Here is a 21,177-nt window from a genome sequence, read left to right on the forward strand (position 1 = left end):
ACCCCCGAAGGAGCTTCTGGTTTTATTTGGGCCTACCGTTACCTCTTCTGCTCGCCTCTTCATCTTAGCCCAAAGGTAGCCCAAATGAAGATATATTGACGATTTATTTAGGGGTAACACCAAAGAAAGACACAGTGCTTCAATAGAGGGTTGGAGGATAAGGGGGAGTTCAGGCAGCTGGTAATTGGGGGTTAGAGGTATCAGATCCAGAGGACAAACTGCTCCACAGACTGGATCCAGCAGTCACCGGATAGGCCCCTCTCACTTCACCTAGCAGCCGATGATATGCCAAAGTCTCTGCCACAGACTTGTTAATGAAACTTGGTTCTTTAGAGTGGATGCACAACAAAGTCTCTGCCACAGACTTGTTAACTGACCTTAGAGATTCTTGAGAGATTTTAGGAAGAACTACCATACAGTACCAGATTCTTTCAGCCGACCCAGCGATACTGTAAGGATATTGATCCCAGAAAACAACGAACCAATCAAGTCAGCTAAGCTGCTGCCATAACCAGTTTTTTTTTATGTCAAAATAACCAGTGGTAATTTTTAAAGCTTGTTTTGAAAACAAATTAAGATAAACATGTTATACTTACCTGCTCTGTGTAATGGTTTTGCACAGAGTGACCCCGATCCTCCTCTTCTAAGGTCCCCCCCTGCCAGTGCTCTGGGCTCCACATGCCCCCTGGCCAATACGCCCATTGCAAACCAAGTTGCCATGGGGGCACTTGTGGGTGCTTGCTCCCAAGCCCTGCTCTGTGTCCATAAGACACACAGAACAGGGGTTGGCCCTGCTCCTTATTACTTTCTCTGACTGACAGCAGTGGGAGCCAATGACTCCTGCTGCTGTATCTGAGCCAGTGAGGAGCAAGAGAGCAGAGACTGCCTCGGCTCTCTTGCGCATCACTGGATCAAAATGGAGATAAGGTATGTATTCAGGGAGGCTGCGGGGTAAGCTGCATGCAGAAGGCTTTTCACCTTACTGCATAGCGGGAACAAAATAGTTTGGCTGAGTGCTTCTCAGCCATTTATAGGAAGTAGATCTGGACCAAACACTTGCCACCCACCCCCCCCCCTCCCATTTGGTTCACGCTAAAACACTTGAACTTCACAAACGTTCGGACCCAAGCTCCCGTTGGAATCTATGGGACCCAAATTGGAAAAATCTAAATGAAAAAGTGCCAATTTTGAAGGCTTATATGTTCAAGTTATTGGTCACAAAAAGGGTATGGAGGTCCGGGTACTGCCCGGGGGGGGGGGGGGAGGGTCATGTATGAATGCTAAAAAGTTTTTAAAGATTGTTTCTATAGGAGCAGTAATTTTTAATGATGCTTAAAGTGAAACAATAAAAATGAAAAATTCCTTTAAATATAGTGCCTGGTAGTCCCTTTAGTCTGCTTGTGAAGTGGCCCATCTGTACTGTGTATAGAACCTGCTGCTGCAAAACTGACATTTATAAAGAAATTATTTTTTTTTACCATTTCCAGCAATACAAAAATGTAAAAAAAAAAAAAAAATGCTTTGGGGGTTCTCCCCCCCCCCCCCCCCCATACCAGTCCCTTCGGGGTCTGATATGGATTTTAAGGGAAACCCCAAGCCTTTTTTTTTTATGCGCGCCCCCCAAAATTCATACCAGACCCTTATCCGAGCACACAGGTAGGTCAGGAAAGGGGGGGCAGGTGAGTGCCCCACCCCCTCACCCCCTTCTGAACCGTACCAGGCCACATGCCCTCAACATGGGGGTGATCTGTTTTGTTTTTTCATTCAGCTGTCAGCAGGGAAGCCCGTTGACAACTGACGACTCATCCATTGTTGACACAGCGCCCAGCTTCCCAGCCCACTCCTTAATCAGCTAATTACTGTGCGCTGATTGGGCAAAACTTTGTGGGGCGCTCGGCGGGCAAGCACCCCCAAAAAGGCTATGTTCAGGCTGAACGTATTCTCAGCTCAAACTATTTGCCCAACTCTTATAGGAAGCCTTGTATTTTTTTATGAATGAATGCAAGGCTTCCTCTGATTGGCTAAGGGTGGAGAGACAGACGGGTGACCTCATGCTCACAGCAAGACATGTGTTGGTGAAGGAAATGGTTTGTTTGGCCAGCTTGGCCCAAAAGCTAAACAGCTACACACCTCCTCTGGACACAGCAACGCTCTGGGCTATAGCTGCATACAAACCGGACAATAGCTGTGCCCAATTTGTATGTAGCCAGAAACGCTATCCCTGAGTGCAGACTGCCTGTGTCCATGGTCAGCCAGAGTCCCCAATTTCATGTAACCAGTAAGCCCTTGTACACACGGTCGGCCATTCCGACAACAAAATCCATCTGATTTTTTCCGACGGATTTTGTCTGAAACTGGTGTTGCATACACACGGTCAGACAAAGTAATTCGGAACGTGATGACATTCATTCGTTGCGACGGGACTACGTTGCGGCTAGTAGCCAATAGCTTTGGTCTCGATATTTTGATGTGAGCATGCATGGCACGCTGTCCGATCGGAATTCCCTACAAACGATTTGACAAGGTCCGATCGGATCATGTTGTCGGAAAATTTTATATCCAGCTCTCAAACTTTGTTGGCCGGACATTCCGACAGTCAGATGTAACCCACACACGGTCGGATTATCCGACAACATGGTCCGATCTGACCTTTTCCGTTGGAATTTCCGACCGTGTGTACAAGGGCTAAGATAAGTAGATACATGCAAAGATGGCTGCTGCTAACTGCACACAGTGTGCATTGGGAAGAAACTCCTCCACTGGCTGGTAGAGAAGCTAACCACCCAAGCCAGTAGGGCCTTAGCACAGAAAATGTTCTGAACTGAAAGTGAAAGATCAAGCAATACCTAACTAAGGCTAAACCCACTCCCACCCCTATTCTAAGGCTATCCTATATGACCTTGTAATAAAAAAAAGTCTGTATACTTGCCTATTCTGAAGCTAGTCTGGTCCCAGGATCCGCTGTCAGTGTCTGCTTCTGTGTAGAGGAGGAGCACCCAACACTGCCTTATGGTAAGTCTATGGGTGACATCCCCTAGGCATTTCCAGCTGCTGTTGGCAATCTTTCCTGTACACAAGTGGCTTCAAAATAGGTAAGTGTACAGATCCTTTCTTTACAGCGTTGGCTTGAATTGCCTTAGAATGGGGTGGTGCATAGGTTTAGACTTGGGTTTTGCCTAAACTTCCACTTTAAGTTCCATCTGTAGAGCCTTGTGCTGGCGCCATGTCCTTTGGGACTCCTCAACTCCAACCCACGCTAAATTATCATCATAAAACCTTAAATGGCCTTATTGCTTGGCATTGGTAGTTAGCAGGACGTGCTTATATTAAAATTAATGTCCAAACTTTGGAAGATGACTGGCAGGCCATTCTGGTATATGCTGTGCTTGAGCTGAAAGTCAAAGCTTTTTATTTAAGATTTGGATAGAGTAGTGAAGAATTAATTGCTATGTCTACTAGGGAGATTTCAAGCTCTCTCATGCACATCTACCAAGCCTACCATATATAATAATGTTCTTGGCCGTTTTTAGAAAAGAATTAGCATGGCATGAATCTGTTCTGAGCAGCCAGTGGAATTGCTTCTAGCTGGGCCGTATAATGAATGATATCGGATTGTGTCTGTAGGAGGTCAGTCTAAAGGCTGATGGATTTACATGTAATGTATCAGTAATTTGTTCACGTTGCCTTTCAACTCCATGGGTGGTCCCAGGCCTACCTGGTCATGTAAGGTTCTCGTCCTGTTTTTCTGTTCCTCTTCGTGCATTTTTTTTTTTTTTCATTTCTCTTCCAAGTATAAATCTGTCCCTCCCGAAAACATGTTGACACAAGGAATTTTCATAAAAATCCATATGAATGTAATGTCTTCTTCTCCAAATTAGAGGTCGTTCCTCCAGTCTGAGCCTCGTGTCAGTGGCACCACTGTCACTCCGCTGGCACCAATACCCTTTTATTTCATCTTCTGGGACTGTCATCTGGCTCTATATGCTTCAAAACAACTTCGCTACCAAACGACAGATGACTCATTCTGTACAGAGCAGTTTCACGCACTTATGATCGCCATCTTCATATTAACCATTTGTGTCACAGAGCTCAAATGAAAGCCCAACTCCAGGAAAATGATATTCTCCTATTTATCCGAACTGCAAAGGTTAAACTGCTCCTTTAAGGCTAGGGAACATAAAAATAATAAACAGAATTTTTCAAAAAAAAAAAGCTAGGGAACAATGTCAAAGATGATTTACTTACCGGTCCCCTCAATCTCTGCTGCTCTACACTATGGTCTACTTGCCATCAAGACAAGAAGCAGGGACCATAGCAGTGCAATGGACATGGTGTCACTGGGTTAAAGTTCAAATAGAAGTACAGACAAAGCTCATTTGGCTGTACTTATCCTGTGGATCACAGGAGAGCAGTTCATTAGTGACACGTTTTTAACAGGCAGCAGGCTAAAGCCCGCTGTCGGCTGACATCAAAGTGCTGGTCCAGGCTCAGGAAATATCGCCACCATATGGTCGGGATCTGCCCACATGCCTGGACTGTCACCTTGCTTAGCCTCTCAGCAAGCCGCTGAGAGCATGAGCCAGTCGCTCCCTTTCCCCGCCCCCTCCACGGCCCAGCGCTCTAGTGAGCATTGACAGTCACCAGCTCTCTGCTCACGGAACTCTGAGAACCGAGCGATCAAATGCCATTGGTTCTCAACCTAGAGCTGGCGAGGTACAGATGCAGCATCGTACCAATGCTCCATCCACCTAGGTAAGTATGATTAGCAAAAAATAAAATAAAAAAACATTCCCATACTACTTTTAACTACGCAATTTACCCTTTTAAATTGCCACTAGATAGCTTTTGGGCCTATCAACCCTATGACGCCAGTGGCGGCCTGTCCATAGAGGGCGCATAGGCACCGCCCCCTCTATCCATTAGTCCGGACCCCTGATCCACATGCAGGGACGCCAGCCCGTCGATACCAATTTAGTGGGGGGGGGGGGTGTTTTTGAAGCACATGATTAGAGCCAGTGGCTCTAATATGTTTCAAAACAGGTTGGGCTCTGGGCGCAGAGCGTTGGGCTTGAAGCCCACCCAGTTGTGTGACGATAACGAACGAATATTTGTCATCACTGCACTAATCCTCCTCCCGGCCAATCAGGAAGCAGGTCTGAAACCCATCACCTGATTGAAAGGACAGGCGATCCTATTGAACACCTAGCAGCAGGAAAGAGGTGCATGGCGGAAGCATGGAGGACGCAGTAGCCACCACCTGAACCTCAGCTCACTGCTGTCACCCGCTGCCTGACCCGCCACCAAGATAGAGTAAGTGCCAGGCAGACAGCGAGCAGGCCCAGGGGAGGGGTGCTGGTTAAATACCGCAGAGGGGTTCAGGGTTGTGCTGGTTAGGTGCCACGAGGGGTCAGTGGTGGTTGTTTGCTGCCCCCCCCCCATAAAAAAAAAACCTCACCAGCCGCCACTGAATGACTGTGATTTTAGAATAACACACAGTCACCACAGATAGGAATGTTCCGAGGGTTATACTACAGCCTTTTCTGCTAAAAAAAAAAAAAAAAAAAAAAAAAAAAATTTTATTAGTGGACAAGGCATTAATACAACTTGAACATACAGTAATGAAACATTGAGATAGCAGAAGTAAATACATAGAATGGTGTATGGCTGGACATTAAGAGGTCTACAGTGAGTTAATAGGGTGAGATAACTTCTAATAGCGTTAATACGAATTATGTTGCGGTCCAAAAAAGAAAAAGGGGTTCCATAGGGATCCTAAAGGTGCTTTTGACGCACCTAGTTCGAGTACCAATTAGTCTCCTGCATCCTCGGGGGCAAGGTCTAATTGATGGGAAAGGACAAAGCATGATGGTGGGGAAGAATGGAAGGGGAGAGAGTTTTTTTTTTTTGTTTTTTTTTTTTTTAAAGGATTGGGGTTGTCAAGGGCCCACTCTGAGCAAGCGTGATCAGCATAACATGTTCTAAAGAAGAAAAAAAAAATCAAGAGAAATCAAGCTTATTCCCAGGATGTGGCTCCACCGGAATGTCAGTGAGCAATATCAGTGAGCCCGGATCTATGTATTTAGTGACCTGGCAACGACCCATGACTTCCATACCTTTTCAAATTTCTGGGGACACTTGCGGGCCCATGTATGTAAGTTTGTACAGGGGTGGCACAGAGGGCACCAGCATGTGCCACTGGGCAGCTGTTAGGGGGAGTGACCAATTTCCATTGCTGTAGGCGTACCTTTTTGGCATAGAAACACAGATAACACAACAAGAGTTTTGTATGTGTGGAATGTCACGGCGTCTGTAATGCCTAAAAGAAGCACTTTGGGTTCCATTGACACTGAGAGGTTGGTAGCTTTATTGAAATCAGAGACCACCTTCCTCCAGAAATCCTGAATGGCCGGACAGTCTCAGAGGACATGAAAGTATGTTCCAACCGCCTGTTGGCACTTAAGACATGTCAATGATTGTGTGGGATAAATTTGAGGCAGCCTTTGGGGGATGTTACAGGCCCTATGTATGAATTTTAATTGGATGAACCGGTCCTTAGCAGAAATCACAGTGGATATATATTGTTGTAATGCTAGGTCCCAGTCTTCCTCTGACAAGGAGGGTATATCTGCCTTCCAGGAGCGAAATGGGAGAGATTCCCCATCTGAGTCTCCGTACGTGAGGCGGAGATGTAGAGAGGTAAGGTATCTTTCCACTACATGTGGCATCCAGAGCCGTCTTTAATATTGATTGGACCCCGGGCAAAAAATTTCTTGGGCCCCCCACCCCCATGCAATTTGACTCTCCACCTGCTCTGAGACATACAATAAATAGCAGCTAGACTTAAAATCAGTTTACTGTATCGGATCAGGCAGCAATTGCGATTGGTTTCCAGTGGTTACAGCATATCATTACTGCTTAATGACTGGTTGCTAGAGGTTACAGCACAAATTATGGTTCACTGATTCGTTGCTAGAGGTTACAGCAAATGATTTCTGCTTGTTAATTGGTTTAGAATTACTGTAGAGATTACTGTACAGTAATACTGCTCACTGGTTGGTTGCTAGAGGTTACAGCACATCTCCTCACTACAGGGGAGCATGATACACATATGAATGCCACCTTTATTTACATATCAATGCTGCCGGCCACAGCTATTTACTTAGTAATGCTGCGGATATTTACATATGAATGCCGGTTATTTACATGTAAACACAGGGTCTGCAGGTGAGTCTTCTGTACACAACAATAGGGCAGAGCTGGGCAGCATTAGTAGCGGTACTTCACACTGAGATATCGTGACACAGCACAGGACTAAACTTCAAGGGACAAGGGAATTTAAACTGGGATCATTGGCATATATGAGGCAGCTGCTTTGGGCCCCACAACAATGACAGGGCCCAGGGCAGCTTCCCCTTTTGCCCTGCCTTAAAGACGGCCCTGGTGGCATCACAGGGATTACTCTGGAGAATTGCGCTTGTGTTGCATGTTTCGGCTGTAAGTTGCGGAACAGCATCCACGAGGGAAGTTGAAATACCTCCCGCAGTTTCAGGAAAGGAAGCAACACCCCAGCAGGCATAATCTGCTGCAGTTTTACTATTCCAATTCTAGTCCAGATGTTGGGGCTGGAATGGATATAAAGTGTGGTAGTTTAGGGTTGCCCCATAACTGGGTATGAGGTGAAATAGTGTCAGCTGTTCCAACTGCAGCGGGAACCTGTTCCCATACTTGGACTGTAGTTCGCATAGAGGTTGTTGCTTGCGGAGTGGCCTTTACTCCTCTATAGACCATGTTTGTTAGGGCAGAGTAGGAACCCATAACAGCGGCCTCTAGGTTGCCCTCAAAAGTTGCATGAAATTCATGTCTAAATGTTTTACAAGCAACAGTTGTCCATGATCATCGGTCAAAACCAAAGTCGCCTACAAGATGCACCTATCCAAAGTTGCGTCAAAATTGCATTAAAGTTGCACAACTTTGGAGTCGTACAATTGTGAATGGAGACTAAGGCTTACATCGATGCAGCTGTGTATTCAAATGTAAGCAAGTAAAAGTACCTGCATTAATGGATAAGTACACCCTAACACTCAAATCCCTGCATCTACAGGCTTCCACAATCTAACACTAAACTATCTAGCCCTGTAAAGAAGAAATCTGTATACATACGTTTTCTGAAGCCGCTCTGACCCAATCCCAAGCTAAGCTGTCGGCTGCAGCTTCTCTGTGTAGGCGGGTGCAGAGGACACAGCCGACAACGGAAGCCCCATAGTAACTCTATGGGTGGTGTCACTTCCCATTCGTTTCACAGCCGTTGTCTGCTGTGTCCTCTGCAGAGCTTCTCCACCCCCCCCCCGGCTTTAGATCGGACAAGATTGGTTTCAAAAAAGGTATGTATACTGATTTTTTTTATAGGGCTAGATAGGTTAGGCTTATATTGTGGGTGTCTGTAGATGTAGCGCTTTTAGTGTTAGGGTAGACTTCCCCTTTAAGAAAACTGCTGATAGGAAGGAGAGGGCAGAGAGGTGCGTCTGATACCTTTTCCCTTTTACTATGCAGCCATGGGTAAGGGGGCACAAGATATGTAAGTGTTACTGACCTGCAGCAGAGAAAAAAAAAAACAGGTCTCGTTCCCTGCCAGGCGTGGCTGTACTGTGTGGAAAAGCATGATGTCAGATGTATCGTCTATAAGTCTACTGCGATTTCATGTTTTTTCATTGAACAAAAAGCAACAGAAATAAAATAATCTCACAAATTTTAGTTTCGCTGGCTAATTTACAGATCTCTACAGATTTGATATGAATCGATATAAAACCTTCATGATCTTCTTTCACCTATTCCTAGCTGTGTATGTAAAATATATATATTATTTATATACACACACTGTATGTGTGTGCGTATATATACCAAGCTATTTAGGTGTTCATACTGGTACCTATTAGAAGTGGTAATGATGATGAAGGGTGGGTATAGGGACATATTGTACAATCCATTGGGGGTCTGTAATCAATGTAAACTATGTAGTAAGACTTCCTTCTGGGCTTTCACCTCCCCAACATGATCTCAATTCATTTCTACAAGCACTGTGCAGAGAGCCCGAAGCCACATCATATGTACTTACTGACGGAAATATGGTCTTTTCTGCATCCAGTTGTATGTAGGAGACTCGCTTCAGTAGGAAATTTAATGGGACCTGGAGGATGTATTTAACATACGTTGTAAATGGGTAAATGTATGGGGAAAAATAAATGAATGGAATTTTTATAAGCAGCTGTAGGTAAAAATGGTCAACAGTAAATGTGTTGCATCCCTTGCGCTACTATGTGTGCTTACAAACTCAAGTCTGTGATAAATGTGTGTGGGTGTTGCTTAACACCTACGGTATATGTGTTCCCACATTATACTGACAATAGACCAAGAAAAAAACCAAGTGAAGCACTAACCCTCTTCAATGTGAAAATGAAAACCGAGTGAATGAAATTAAAAAATATTAATGGTGACCCCCCCTATAAAATATAAGTGCAAAGTAAGGTCCTCAATCAAAGTGTCAATTAAATATAAGTGGCGACACCTTTATGTAAGGGGTCACCATTAATATTATTTACCATATTTTTCGACGTATAACATGCAGCTTAATTTTAAGAGGGAAGTTTCAGGGAAAAAAAATGTACATTTTGTAAAAAAAACTTACATTTTATATAAAGAACTTCGAAGCAAAATAAGGGTCGCTGCCCATCAATGGAGCCTCACCGCTGCAATGCCCATCTGCAGCCAGAAGGAGCTGCTGGTCCAATTGGGCTTACCGTTACCTTCTTCACCTCGATTTGAGGCTAGGGGTTTCCCATGGTAGATGGCCCAGAAACTCTAGAGACCAATGACAGATCCGCTTAAAGGGATTTTTATTTGCAAAAATGTAGTTAACGAACAGTCTCTTAATATAGGATCAGAGGGTTAGGAAGAAAGTTCAGGTACTCTTGGTGTCAAAGTCAATAATAAAGAACTTGCTTACTTCGACTAAATCCAGAGAATAGCCATTCACAGCTGGATGTTCACTTAAGTTGGATAGTCCCTCTCTCACAAGGCCTAGCAGCCAACAAGGTGCTCAAATCAGGAACAAGTCTCTGCCACAGACTTTGTTGTAGAACACGTAGGAATAAGTCTTTGCCACAGACTTTGTTGTAGAACATGTAGGAAACTAGGACTTGTAGAACACTCGTGTGGTACCAGTATCTTTCAGCTAATTCGGCAATACCCACGGAACTGGATTCACTTAGGTACTTCAGCCCTACCAGGCTCTTGCTAAGAAGCCAACCCGTGCGTGGCCTTCTTCTGAAGAGTCCTCTCCTGGATAGCTATGAAGTTGCTGGGCCTCTCCACAACCGGAGATGGCACCGGACCACCTCCGAATACTTTCCTTAGTTTCCCTGCTTCGGGCTAGCCAGCCCCGAGACAGTCAGGTGGATCCGCACCCCAGGCCATAGCCTTCCTGGGGCCTGGTCAGGAGGACCAGGACCATGGAGTCAGAACATACTTCTGGACAGGAACCACGTGACATCCGCATTTTAAGTACCCTCTCCCAGAAAGCACAGCAAGAGTGACCCTCCCGCTGGGCTGGCTCTGAGAGAAAGTAAACTTAAAGCACCCAACCAGACTGTGGTTCCATGCCTGCCAGAAGAGACAGTACCCTCTATGGCCAGGATGAATACCCTATAGTCCAGTCAGACTGATACTGTGTTCAAAATTTGGAACAATTATACCCAAACCAAGCTGCAGTTTAGGTGTAATTTTACATTTCAAAACATATAGCGCGTGCACTTCAGGAGCCAGTGCTACACTTAACCTGACTGAGGTTTTTTTTCCTGAGGATATAATCTATCACTGGGAGAAAGTGTCTGGAGGATATTAGAAGGGGCCAACCAGTCATCTGGTGACATTAGTGAGTACAGGTTTGATGTGAGAGATCCTACAAAACTGTTTTGTGTTCTGTTGCCACCCTTCTGGTACTGTACCATACAAAACCTTACCACATTACTACGAAGGATGAGCACAGTTGCATTCTCCCACCAGGAAACGTTCATGGTTCACTGCCCATGAGAAATGGCTGAGGGTCGGGGAATGCCTTGGCCACTTATGAATGGCAGTGAACTGTGACCATTTCCTGGCGGGGTAACTCAAGCAGGTTCAGACTGGACTCCAAACACGCCTCAACTCATCCCTGATCACCACAGCGGGAAGAGTACTCATCACCTTGAAATCATAATGTTGCAGATACGTATAGAGCTTTATCAGTTAAAAGGTCACCATTTGTTGTGCTTGGTTCAGATGTTGCAGAAAATTCATAGAAAAATATATCTAATTGCATAAACCTGTGTTTCAGGGAAGCTAAAAGAATGGACGCTGATTCTTTACGGCACAGCTGAGCACCCGTACAATGCGATCAGTTTCCATCACTCAAGGTCCAAAGCCCTGGACTTATCTGCAGCTGATCAGGAGCCTTCTAAATCTGGCATCTTCCAGAATCCCCTGGAATTTGAGGAAGAAGACGAGTATTCAGGTACAAGTCTAGGGTATGTCATGCCTGGGTGAAATGACATGTTATTACCATAAGCAATCTTTTTGTGCAACATATTCTAGGGATAACAATAATGTCAGTAGATATTGGTGCTCTTATGGATGTAGAAATGAATGTTAACTTTTTGAAGCAATTCATACAAAGCCTGTAAACCACTGGTACCCAACCTGCATCCCTTGGACCGCAGCCGCCTGTAGTGGGGACATTGGTTAGGTTTATAGCATTGATCTCTACTAGCCTTGCGTAACATGTTCCCAGTTTCCTATGATCTTCTGCAGCTTATCCCCATCCAACAATTTATTCAAAGTCGAGGGATACCAAATCAACTTGCTAAAGTTTGAGGGTTTGGTCTTAGGTTTGAGGATGGCTGTCAGTAGAGGACACCTTTTTCTGAAATTCCAAGGCCATTCCTGGCTTCAGTACTCTATAGATCCCTGTTCAGTGGCCAGTATGTTGCAAGTGAAATCAGACCGGACTCCCGATGTGCAGGCTTGTTCTGGGCCAGTAAATCAGAATGTGTTGAATGCCAGACTGTTTTGCAGAGAAAGACCATGGACAACAGGGAAACTCTATTCATATTCTCCAAGAACAGCTTCCCTTTAAACATGCCAGTTACATTTCCATGTGACTTCAATTAGCAATGTCACAAGTTTTTTATTTTTTTTTACCCACTGTGATATTGGATGTTGTTAAACTGAAATCTGCATATGATAGCCAAGTGTAAATGTGTTGGGCTTGGTGTAATTTAATCCAATTAAAATGTTTCAGTGTTTTCATTTAATGAGCCAATAATGCTGTTTGCGTCTCTGTGTGGCCGAGTCATTGTAGCACTGCATGTCTCGCACTCTAATGTTCTTCATCCGGTCCTTTTGGTTTGCACTTAGAAATAAATATTTGTGTTTCCAAGGTCCGTGCCACACCGAGTGCGGGGACAGAGGATGTGACGGGGCGGGCGCGGATCAGTGTCTCAGCTGTGTTCACTATAGTCTTGGCAGCGTCAAGTCTGGCAGGTAAGTTGGTGTATACCGTGTACTGTTTGGAATAAAATAAATGACAGTACCCTGTTGCCAACATTAAAGGGCTAGTTCACCTTTTCAGAAAAATTAAAAGTTAAAGGAACTCCCTACATCTTCCCTATAGCCCCGTGTTCCCTATAGCCCCGTGTTCCCTATAGCCCCGTGTTCCCTATAGCCCCGTGTTCCCTATAGCCCCGTGTTCCCTATAGCCCCGTGTTCCCTATAGCCCCGTGTTCCCTATAGCCCCGTGTTCCCTATAGCCCCGTGTTCCCTATAGCCCCGTGTTCCCTATAGCCCCGTGTTCCCTATAGCCCCATCTTCCCTATAGCCCCATCTTCCCTATAGCCCCATCTTCCCTATAGCCCCATCTTCCCTATAGCCCCATCTTCCCCGGTTTCACTATATCCACGCAGCCCACTACAATGGTCCAAAGTTTGAAAACCATTCTGTTCTTCCTCTCTAGGTAAGCTGGGGTGGATCAGAGTGGTTCTCATTGGTCAACAAAGGGTGTGTTCAACATGAAATTTTTTCTGAAAAGGTGAACTAACCCGTTAATGCTAGAAAGAGCACTACTACGTCCATGTGACTGAGGAAACCATAGGCCATGACACCGGATAGGGCTGACCAGTATTTCTTAGAGCAGGGGTCTCCAAACTATAGGCCACATCTGGCCTGCTGCAAGATTTTATCAGGCACATCATGAGGGTTAGTGGTATATATCCTCAGACTCCGTTCACAGACTGAGAATTTGGACCAGTTATGCATGGGGTGAACACTGATGGGTACCCTGATGTGAGGGGTTGACACTGATGGGTACCCTGATGTGAGGGGTTGACACTGATGGGTACCCTGATGTGAGGGGTTGACACTGATGGGGACCCTGATGTGAGGGGTTGACACTGATGGGGACCCTGATGTGAGGGGTTGACACTGATGGGGACCCTGATGTGAGGGGTTGACACTGATGGGGACCCTGATGTGAGGGGTTGACACTGATGGGGACCCTGATGTGAGGGGTTGACACTGATGGGGACCCTGATGTGAGGGGTTGACACTGATGGGGACCCTGATGTGAGGGGTTGACACTGATGGGGACCCTGATGTGAGGGGTTGACACTGATGGGGACCCTGATGTGAGGGGTTGACACTGATGGGGACCCTGATGTGAGGGGTTGACACTGATGGGGACCCTGATGTGAGGGGTTGACACTGATGGGGACCCTGATGTGAGGGGTTGACACTGATGGGGACCCTGATGTGAGGGGTTGACACTGATGGGGACCCTGATGTGAGGGGTTGACACTGATGGGGACCCTGATGTGAGGGGTTGACACTGATGGGGACCCTGATGTGAGGGGTTGACACTGATGGGGACCCTGATGTGAGGGGTTGACACTGATGGGGACCCTGATGTGAGGGGTTGACACTGATGGGGACCCTGATGTGAGGGGTTGACACTGATGGGGACCCTGATGTGAGGGGTTGACACTGATGGGGACCCTGATGTGAGGGGTTGACACTGATGGGGACCCTGATGTGAGGGGTTGACACTGATGGGGACCCTGATGTGAGGGGTTGACACTGATGGGGACCCTGATGTGAGGGGTTGACACTGATGGGGACCCTGATGTGAGGGGTTGACACTGATGGGGACCCTGATGTGAGGGGTTGACACTGATGGGGACCCTGATGTGAGGGGTTGACACTGATGGGGACCCTGATGTGAGGGGTTGACACTGATGGGGACCCTGATGTGAGGGGTTGACACTGATGGGGACCCTGATGTGAGGGGTTGACACTGATGGGGACCCTGATGTGAGGGGTTGACACTGATGGGGACCCTGATGTGAGGGGTTGACACTGATGGGGACGCCGATGTGAGGGGTTGACACTGATGGGGACGCCGATGTGAGGGGTTGACACTGATGGGGACCCTGATGTGAGGGGTGGACTCTGATGGGGACGCCGATGTGAGGGGTGGACTCTGATGGGGACGCCGATGTGAGGGGTGGACTCTGATGGGGACCCCGATGTGAGGGGTGGACTCTGATAGGGACCCCGATGTGAGGGGTGGACTCTGATGGGGACCCCGATGTGAGGGGTGGACTCTGATGGGGACCCCGATGTAAGGGGTGGACTCTGATGGGGACCCCGATGTAAGGGGTGGACTCTGATGAAGACCCCGATGTAAGGGGTGGACTCTGATGAAGACCCCGATGTAAGGGGTGGACTCTGATGAAGACCCCGATGTAAGGGGTGGACTCTGATGAAGACCCCGATGTAAGGGGTGGACTCTGATGAAGACCCCGATGTAAGGGGTGGACTCTGATGAAGACCCCGATGTAAGGGGTGGACTCTGATGAAGACCTTGATGAAAGGTGGGGGTGGGGGCTAGGATGGTGATCCTGATGCAAGAGGGACTTTGGAGACCCTGATGCAGGGGGAACTGATGGTAGGAATATGATGTGGCGTCCTCCACTGTGTCCTCCACCTTTACTCGGTCTCTGAGCTTTTGGAAGTCCTGCCTAATAAGGGAAATATCCATCTTTACCTCCTCAATTTGCGCTGTGAGGGAATGTCTGCAAAGTGTGATTGCATCAAGCAGTCTGTCAGTGTCTCCTCATGTTCATTTCCCCTCCCCCCCCCCCCCCCGCCTTCTCAGGGGCGCCGTCTTCCTCCATGTCCTTGTCTTGTCGACGGTACTGCTCAAGTTTTGCCGCCGCACCTTTCTGTGATTTCGATGGTGACATGCTGCAAGTAGTACGGGGTATCGTCCCGGGTAAGTTGGGGTCAGAATGGTAGCTATGGGTCACAGGATTATTGTGTGGAGAGGATCAACTGCCGGAGCTCAGAGAGACAGCGTCCTACTCCATACGGTGTCAAGCCACTCCCCGGGAATCTGATGTGAACTTATTTGTTGGAGCATTTTTTTTTTTTTTTTTCGGCCCACAAATATTTATAAAATGTACATTGTGGCCTGTTTACTAGTTTGGAGACCCCTGGCTTAGATATGACATAAAAACACACACGGCAGAGGGCACCATCTAAGTGCAGCATTAATAAATTTTATGGTATGATTAAAATGAAAGAATTGGCAATTCACATGATGTAAGTTTGTGAAGGCATGGAGAGGTTAGGAACTCGGGATATCCAGAGAGCCCTGTAGCAGAGGCATTCAGTCCAGGGATTGTGTAGCACTGCCGCAGGCCAGGTAGTCGTCCTAGGAGAAATCTCTATGAAAACCTATGCATGCCACGCCCCTCGACATCTGACATCATGCATTCCAGGGATTGTGCAGCACTGCCGGGTAGGCATAGGAAGCTCAGAGCACTTCCTGGTCGGCAGGAGACACCAGGGGAACCCAATGCATGAGGTAGAGGGGATGTCCAGGGGGGTGTGGCATGCATAGGTTTTCATAGTTTTCTCCTATGACTACCTGGCCTCCAGCAGTGCTCCACAATCCCTGGACTGAATGCCTCTTCTACAGGGTTCCCTGGATATCCGGGTTTCTTATTTTCTACATGCCTTCACAAGTGTACATGATGTGAGTTGCCAGTTTGTTTTTATCATAAGTAAATGGTTTAGTGCTGCACTTAGATGGCGCCCTCCCCTTTTGTGTGTTTTTTTTTTTTTTCCTTGATTTTGAGATTTCTTCTGTCTTTCTGGAGGAGCTGCATCTTGTGAAAGGAAGCTTACCACCCCCGACAATCTGGATAAAGACTCATGGTTATGCTTCCCAGTGTTTTTTCTCTGCTATAAGGAGGTTTCCCATACGCTACTTGCTCCATAAAGACATATCTTTTTAGAGCAACGTGATATGTTATCCTGTCATAAACTGAAACTATCATGGGATAATTGTTATCCAGGGATAATCAGATATAAGTGAAAAAATAGGAGAAAAATTCAACATGCTGGTTGTACCCAAGTCGTTCAATGATTCAACTTGGGTACAGTCAGGTTGCCCATAGATGGATCGAAACTTGGCCGGCTGAACAGGCCGAGGTTCAATCCATCTATGGCCGGCATAAGGTGTGCCTGCTTGACCAGAAGTAAAAAAAAAAAAGATCCCCAATGGGGCACAATTTATCGTTAAAACCAAATAACTGGAATATATTAGTAATGTGACCCAGATGCCGATACCCAATATGAAGGTCTGGTGAAATGTTGGGTATTTTCATGGTCACCTCGTATCTCTTTATTTTACTGGTGATCTTTTGTTTTTGGTTTCGATGCAGGAAATGCGTGAGTACCTGTCCTTCGGGGTTCATGGCAGACGTGGCTGGCAGAAGGTGCAGGCGTTGCCATAGAGGGTGTGAAACCTGCTTTGGACGAGGTCAGAACCAGTGCAGTTCCTGTAAGAGAGGCTTCTACCTTCAGCCGGAGAGCAGTTCCTGTACGACCACATGTGCAGTGGGAGCATACGCCGATGAAAGTAACTATGGGACAGCCTTTGTTCTTACTCTTCTCATCTTGTGTCCCAATGTTTCCATTGCTATTACTTTTCATGGGCTGCGATGAGTTTTCCACATGAAAATACTGGTGTCACCAATGACCTGTTTGGCACATAGAAGACATTTTATTTATGCCGCAAAGTATTTTCTTTCTTAAACCTTGTATTTGTAAACCCTTAGGCCCCTTCCACATGGGTGCCTCCATTTTGCAGGATATGCTTCAGTGGTGGCTGTTGGGTTCTCCTTTTGGGGGGGGGGGGCGGCAAACAAACACCACCGCACCCCCGTTGGCACGGCACTAAAATAGCCCAACCCCCCCGCAGGGGGTCTGGCACTTATCCGCTCGTGGGCTGTGGTGTCCTCTCCTGGACTGCGAGCAGCAGCCGCTGTGGCTCCGATGTCTGCTCCTCCAGCTTCTTCCACCGTGTGTCTCCTCTTCCGCCAAAGCTCTAGGCATCCAATAGAATAGCCTGGTGCTTTGGTCAAATGGGAAACGGGTCTCTCAGACCTGCCTCTTGATTGGTGGGGAGTAACTTTAGTGTGATGATAGAGAAAATTTATTTGCTATGGTCACAGAACTGGGGGGGGCTCGGAGCAGAATGCTCTGCGCTCCAAGTAGAGTTGCCGCCTCATCCCTTTAAACCAGAACACATATGAATTACACAGGTTCTGAAGCCGATAAGGCACCAAGTGAGTTTAATTACCACCTTAATCAGCCACAGAACCTGTGTAATTTGTGTTTGGCTTTAAAGGGGGGAGGTGGCAACCCTAGCTCTGAGGCCACCCTTTCTTGAAGCCTATTGGAGAGACTGGCTCTAATTAGGTGCTTCAAAAAAACACCCATAAGATAGGGGAGGCGGCACCTGTGCGCCCTCTATGGACGGACGGACAGGCCGCCATTGATATGCTTGCTCAACGGGGCATCGCTTCGATGATCTCTGCTATTGCAGGCGGATGACAGGTCTGGCTCCGCTTACTCCGCAAAGCAGAGACCAACCCAGTCCTCCTCTCTTCTATGGGGAGATCAGATGAAAACAGTACCGCCTGTCCTTTTCCCGATCCGCCAGATGGATGGAAAATAGGGCCCACCATCCATCTGAATTTTGCAGACAGGATTGGATAATGGTGAATATTATGTGTCCGCTGACCTCCACTGCTCCTTAGGGTTAAATGGAGGGTCCAATCAGGTCCACCAGAAAAAGTGATAGGCAGACCTGATGGGACTGCCCATGTAAAAGGGCCCTAACATATACCCAGTGAAGTGACTGGCCTCAGGTGATACACAGAGAGGAAACAAATCCTTCTACATACGTTGTACCTGTTTATCTGCAGTCTTTTCTTCTCTGCATCCATTCAAAGTTCAGAATTTATAAAGCGTGTCTAAGAGTTCAGGAAAAAGGGGGTGGAGAGCTGAAGTCTCACTCTACAGAGCTTAGTGAGGAGAGCTCTGAGAGCTGATTGGAGGGAAGGCACACCCCCCTTCTCACAGGAACAGAGCTGAGACTGTCAATCAACATGCTGTGTGCTGGAGGTCCCTCCCCTGTCACCATCTTTCTCTTGGTGTCAGGAAAACTTGTCAGAAGTGACTCGTGCTGATAGCAGCGGAACGAAGCAGCAGACAGAAATGTCACTTAGTGCTCTTAATTGAGACCAGTACACACTATAGAGGGATATGCTTTGTTCATAATTCATGTGCGAGGTTTACAACCACTTTAACAAATTTGTCTCAAGGGCCAAAAAACATCCAGACATATAGCATTAACATGGGGATAATGGAGGTTCAGACATACGCGTGCTAAATAATAAGAAAACATTATCAATGTCAAAAAAGGAGGATGACATTTGTATTTTCAGGATAATCAATATAATTCTTAAAGCATAAGGCCTGACAGCCATCTTTAAAGGGTAAGGCTCCTTTCACAGGGACGTTTGGATTGGGTTCGCCTGTCAGTTTTTCATGTGGACCCAATCGTATAGCAAATGGAACAAAAAAAAAAAGTAAACTGTTACAATATGAAAACCTGGAGGCGTTCTGTACACAGATGTCCATCTTGTGTAATTGGCTCATTGATTTTGCACTAAGGCCCCTTTCACACTGGGGAGGTGGGTGCGCCGGTGGTAAAACCCCACTATTTTTAGCGGCGCTTTACCGCCAATTTTGTGGTGCTATTTGGCCGCTAGCGGGGAGCTTTTACCTCGTTAGCAGTTGAGAAAGTCTTAAAACCACCGCAAAGAGCTGCTGTAGCAACGCTATGCCGGCGGTTAGCCGCACTGCTCCATTGATTTCAATGGGCGGGAGCGATGAATATATATAGTATAAATAAAAAATATAGTATACACCGCTCAAAAGATGCTGCTAGTAGGACTTTTTTTACCATCCTGCCAGCGCACCGCTTCAGTGTGAAAGCCCTCGAACCAACCCTAGAACCGCCTCTTGTCTCCACCTCTACATACCTAGCACTGCCCCCTTTAGAGAACAGGTAACCAAGTATAAGCTAGGGGGCTCTTCAAGAATATTTTTTGGCTTTTTTTTTTTTTTTAACAAAAAGCAATGTAATAAAAGAACATTAGAAACAACATTAGAAATATCCAGTAGTTAACAAAGTAAGCACAGAGGCACTTCCAGATGATTTAAAACATGCCCATATCCAGAAAAGTGGCCTATTCATTTACCTAAAAATTTAAGACTAAAAACTTGTCTCCATGGAGACATGCGTTCGATCTTCACTGCACCTCTACTACACCGATGGTGATTTCACTGGCACAGCTGTGCCAAAACAAGCTTCGAATCTCTGCTCTCTCAGAGCTGAACTCCAGCTGCAGCCTGTCTCCTGCTCGCCCACTCCCCTGTATGAACACTCTAACATGACAGCAGGCTTTGCCCCCCCCCCCCCCCAGTGCCCCCCACACGGTCTCTGGCGGAGGTGCCAGAATGCTGTTCCGGGACGTTCCCTCAGAAGAAAAGCCCTGGCTTTAAGTCTGACGCATCACACATGAGTTCATGGGCGGCAGAGATTTCTGTGCTAATAGTGCACTCTCTGCACACTCCTAGCACAAACTGAGCTGGTCAAAAGCCTTCTCAGTGGCAGGACTGGTTCCCGATGCAGTGACAGCCAATCAGTGTGTTGATTAGGCAGACCTTCCTAGATGTATGTGCCCACTTAAAGGGATGCCAGGGCAGGGTGGATAGGGCATTAGTCCAACGCCAGCAAAAATGTATTGTATAGAGCAGTGGTCATCAACCCTGTCCTCAGGGCCCACTAACAGGCCAGGTTTTATGTATTACCTTAGGGAGATGCAGACTAGAATACGGCAATCACTGAGCAGCAAATGATATCACCTGTGATGTATTTCAGTTATCTTGCAAACCTGGCCTGTTAGTGGGCCCTGAGGACAGGGTTGATGACCACTGGTATAGAGAATGGAAGAGTTGGAGCTTCTGTCAGGTTTTAATTTTCTGCCTGTGACCCCATAAGGGAGATTAAACCCCTACACATTTAGTGTATTGAGGAAGGGTTTTAATGTCTGACTGTATTTTGGTGCAGTCTGCTTTCCTGTCCCAGTGGTGAGTGCAATTTCCTTAAATTTTTTTTCATATGGGCATCATGGGGATGGCAAAAGAAAAAAAAAACTTACACACATACTGTAATTCAAAACCTGATGGCAATTTTATTGTAAAGCTAAACCCTGCACTCTGCAGGTAGAGCGCCCCTGCGCTCTGTAGGTGGCGCGCCCCCTGAGCCCCTGCGCTCTGTAGGTGGCGCGCCCCCTGAGCCCCTGCGCTCTGTAGGTGGCGCGCCCCCTGAGCCCCTGCGCTCTGTAGGTGGCGCGCCCCTGCGCTCTGTAGGTGGCGCGCCCCTGCGCTCTGTAGGTGGCGCGCCCCCTGCGCTCTGTAGGTGGCGCGCCCCCTGCGCTCTGTAGGTGGCGCGCCCCCTGCGCTCTGTAGGTGGCGCGCCCCCTGCGCTCTGTAGGTGGCGCGCCCCCTGCGCTCTGTAGGTGGCGCGCCCCCTGCGCTCTGTAGGTGGCGCGCCCCCTGCGCTCTGTAGGTGGCGCGCCCCCTGCGCTCTGTAGGTGGCGCGCCCCCTGCGCTCTGTAGGTGGCGCGCCCCCTGCGCTCTGTAGGTGGCGCAGCCCCTGCACATCGCGCA

The 21,177-nt window shown here is 47.2% G+C and overlaps 1 protein-coding gene across 2 annotated transcripts in view; it reads left to right on the forward strand.

Moving 5' to 3' along the window:
• PCSK6 (proprotein convertase subtilisin/kexin type 6) overlaps window positions 1-21,177 on the forward strand; it is a 357,311-nt gene that overhangs the window by 280,823 nt on the left and 55,311 nt on the right. For both annotated transcript variants that reach the window (XM_077473028.1, XM_077473027.1), the window contains exons 14-16: window positions 11,369-11,545; window positions 12,471-12,573; window positions 16,815-17,011. In XM_077473028.1, the coding sequence (XP_077329154.1) occupies window positions 11,369-11,545; window positions 12,471-12,573; window positions 16,815-17,011 (477 nt within the window). The remainder of the gene's footprint in view (window positions 1-11,368; window positions 11,546-12,470; window positions 12,574-16,814; window positions 17,012-21,177) is intronic.

This window comes from Lithobates pipiens, unplaced genomic scaffold (genome assembly GCF_037356315.1).
Source record: "Lithobates pipiens isolate NorthernLeopardFrog02 unplaced genomic scaffold, aLitPip1_a1.2 Scaffold_8, whole genome shotgun sequence".
Classification (NCBI taxonomy): Eukaryota; Metazoa; Chordata; class Amphibia; order Anura; family Ranidae; genus Lithobates; species Lithobates pipiens.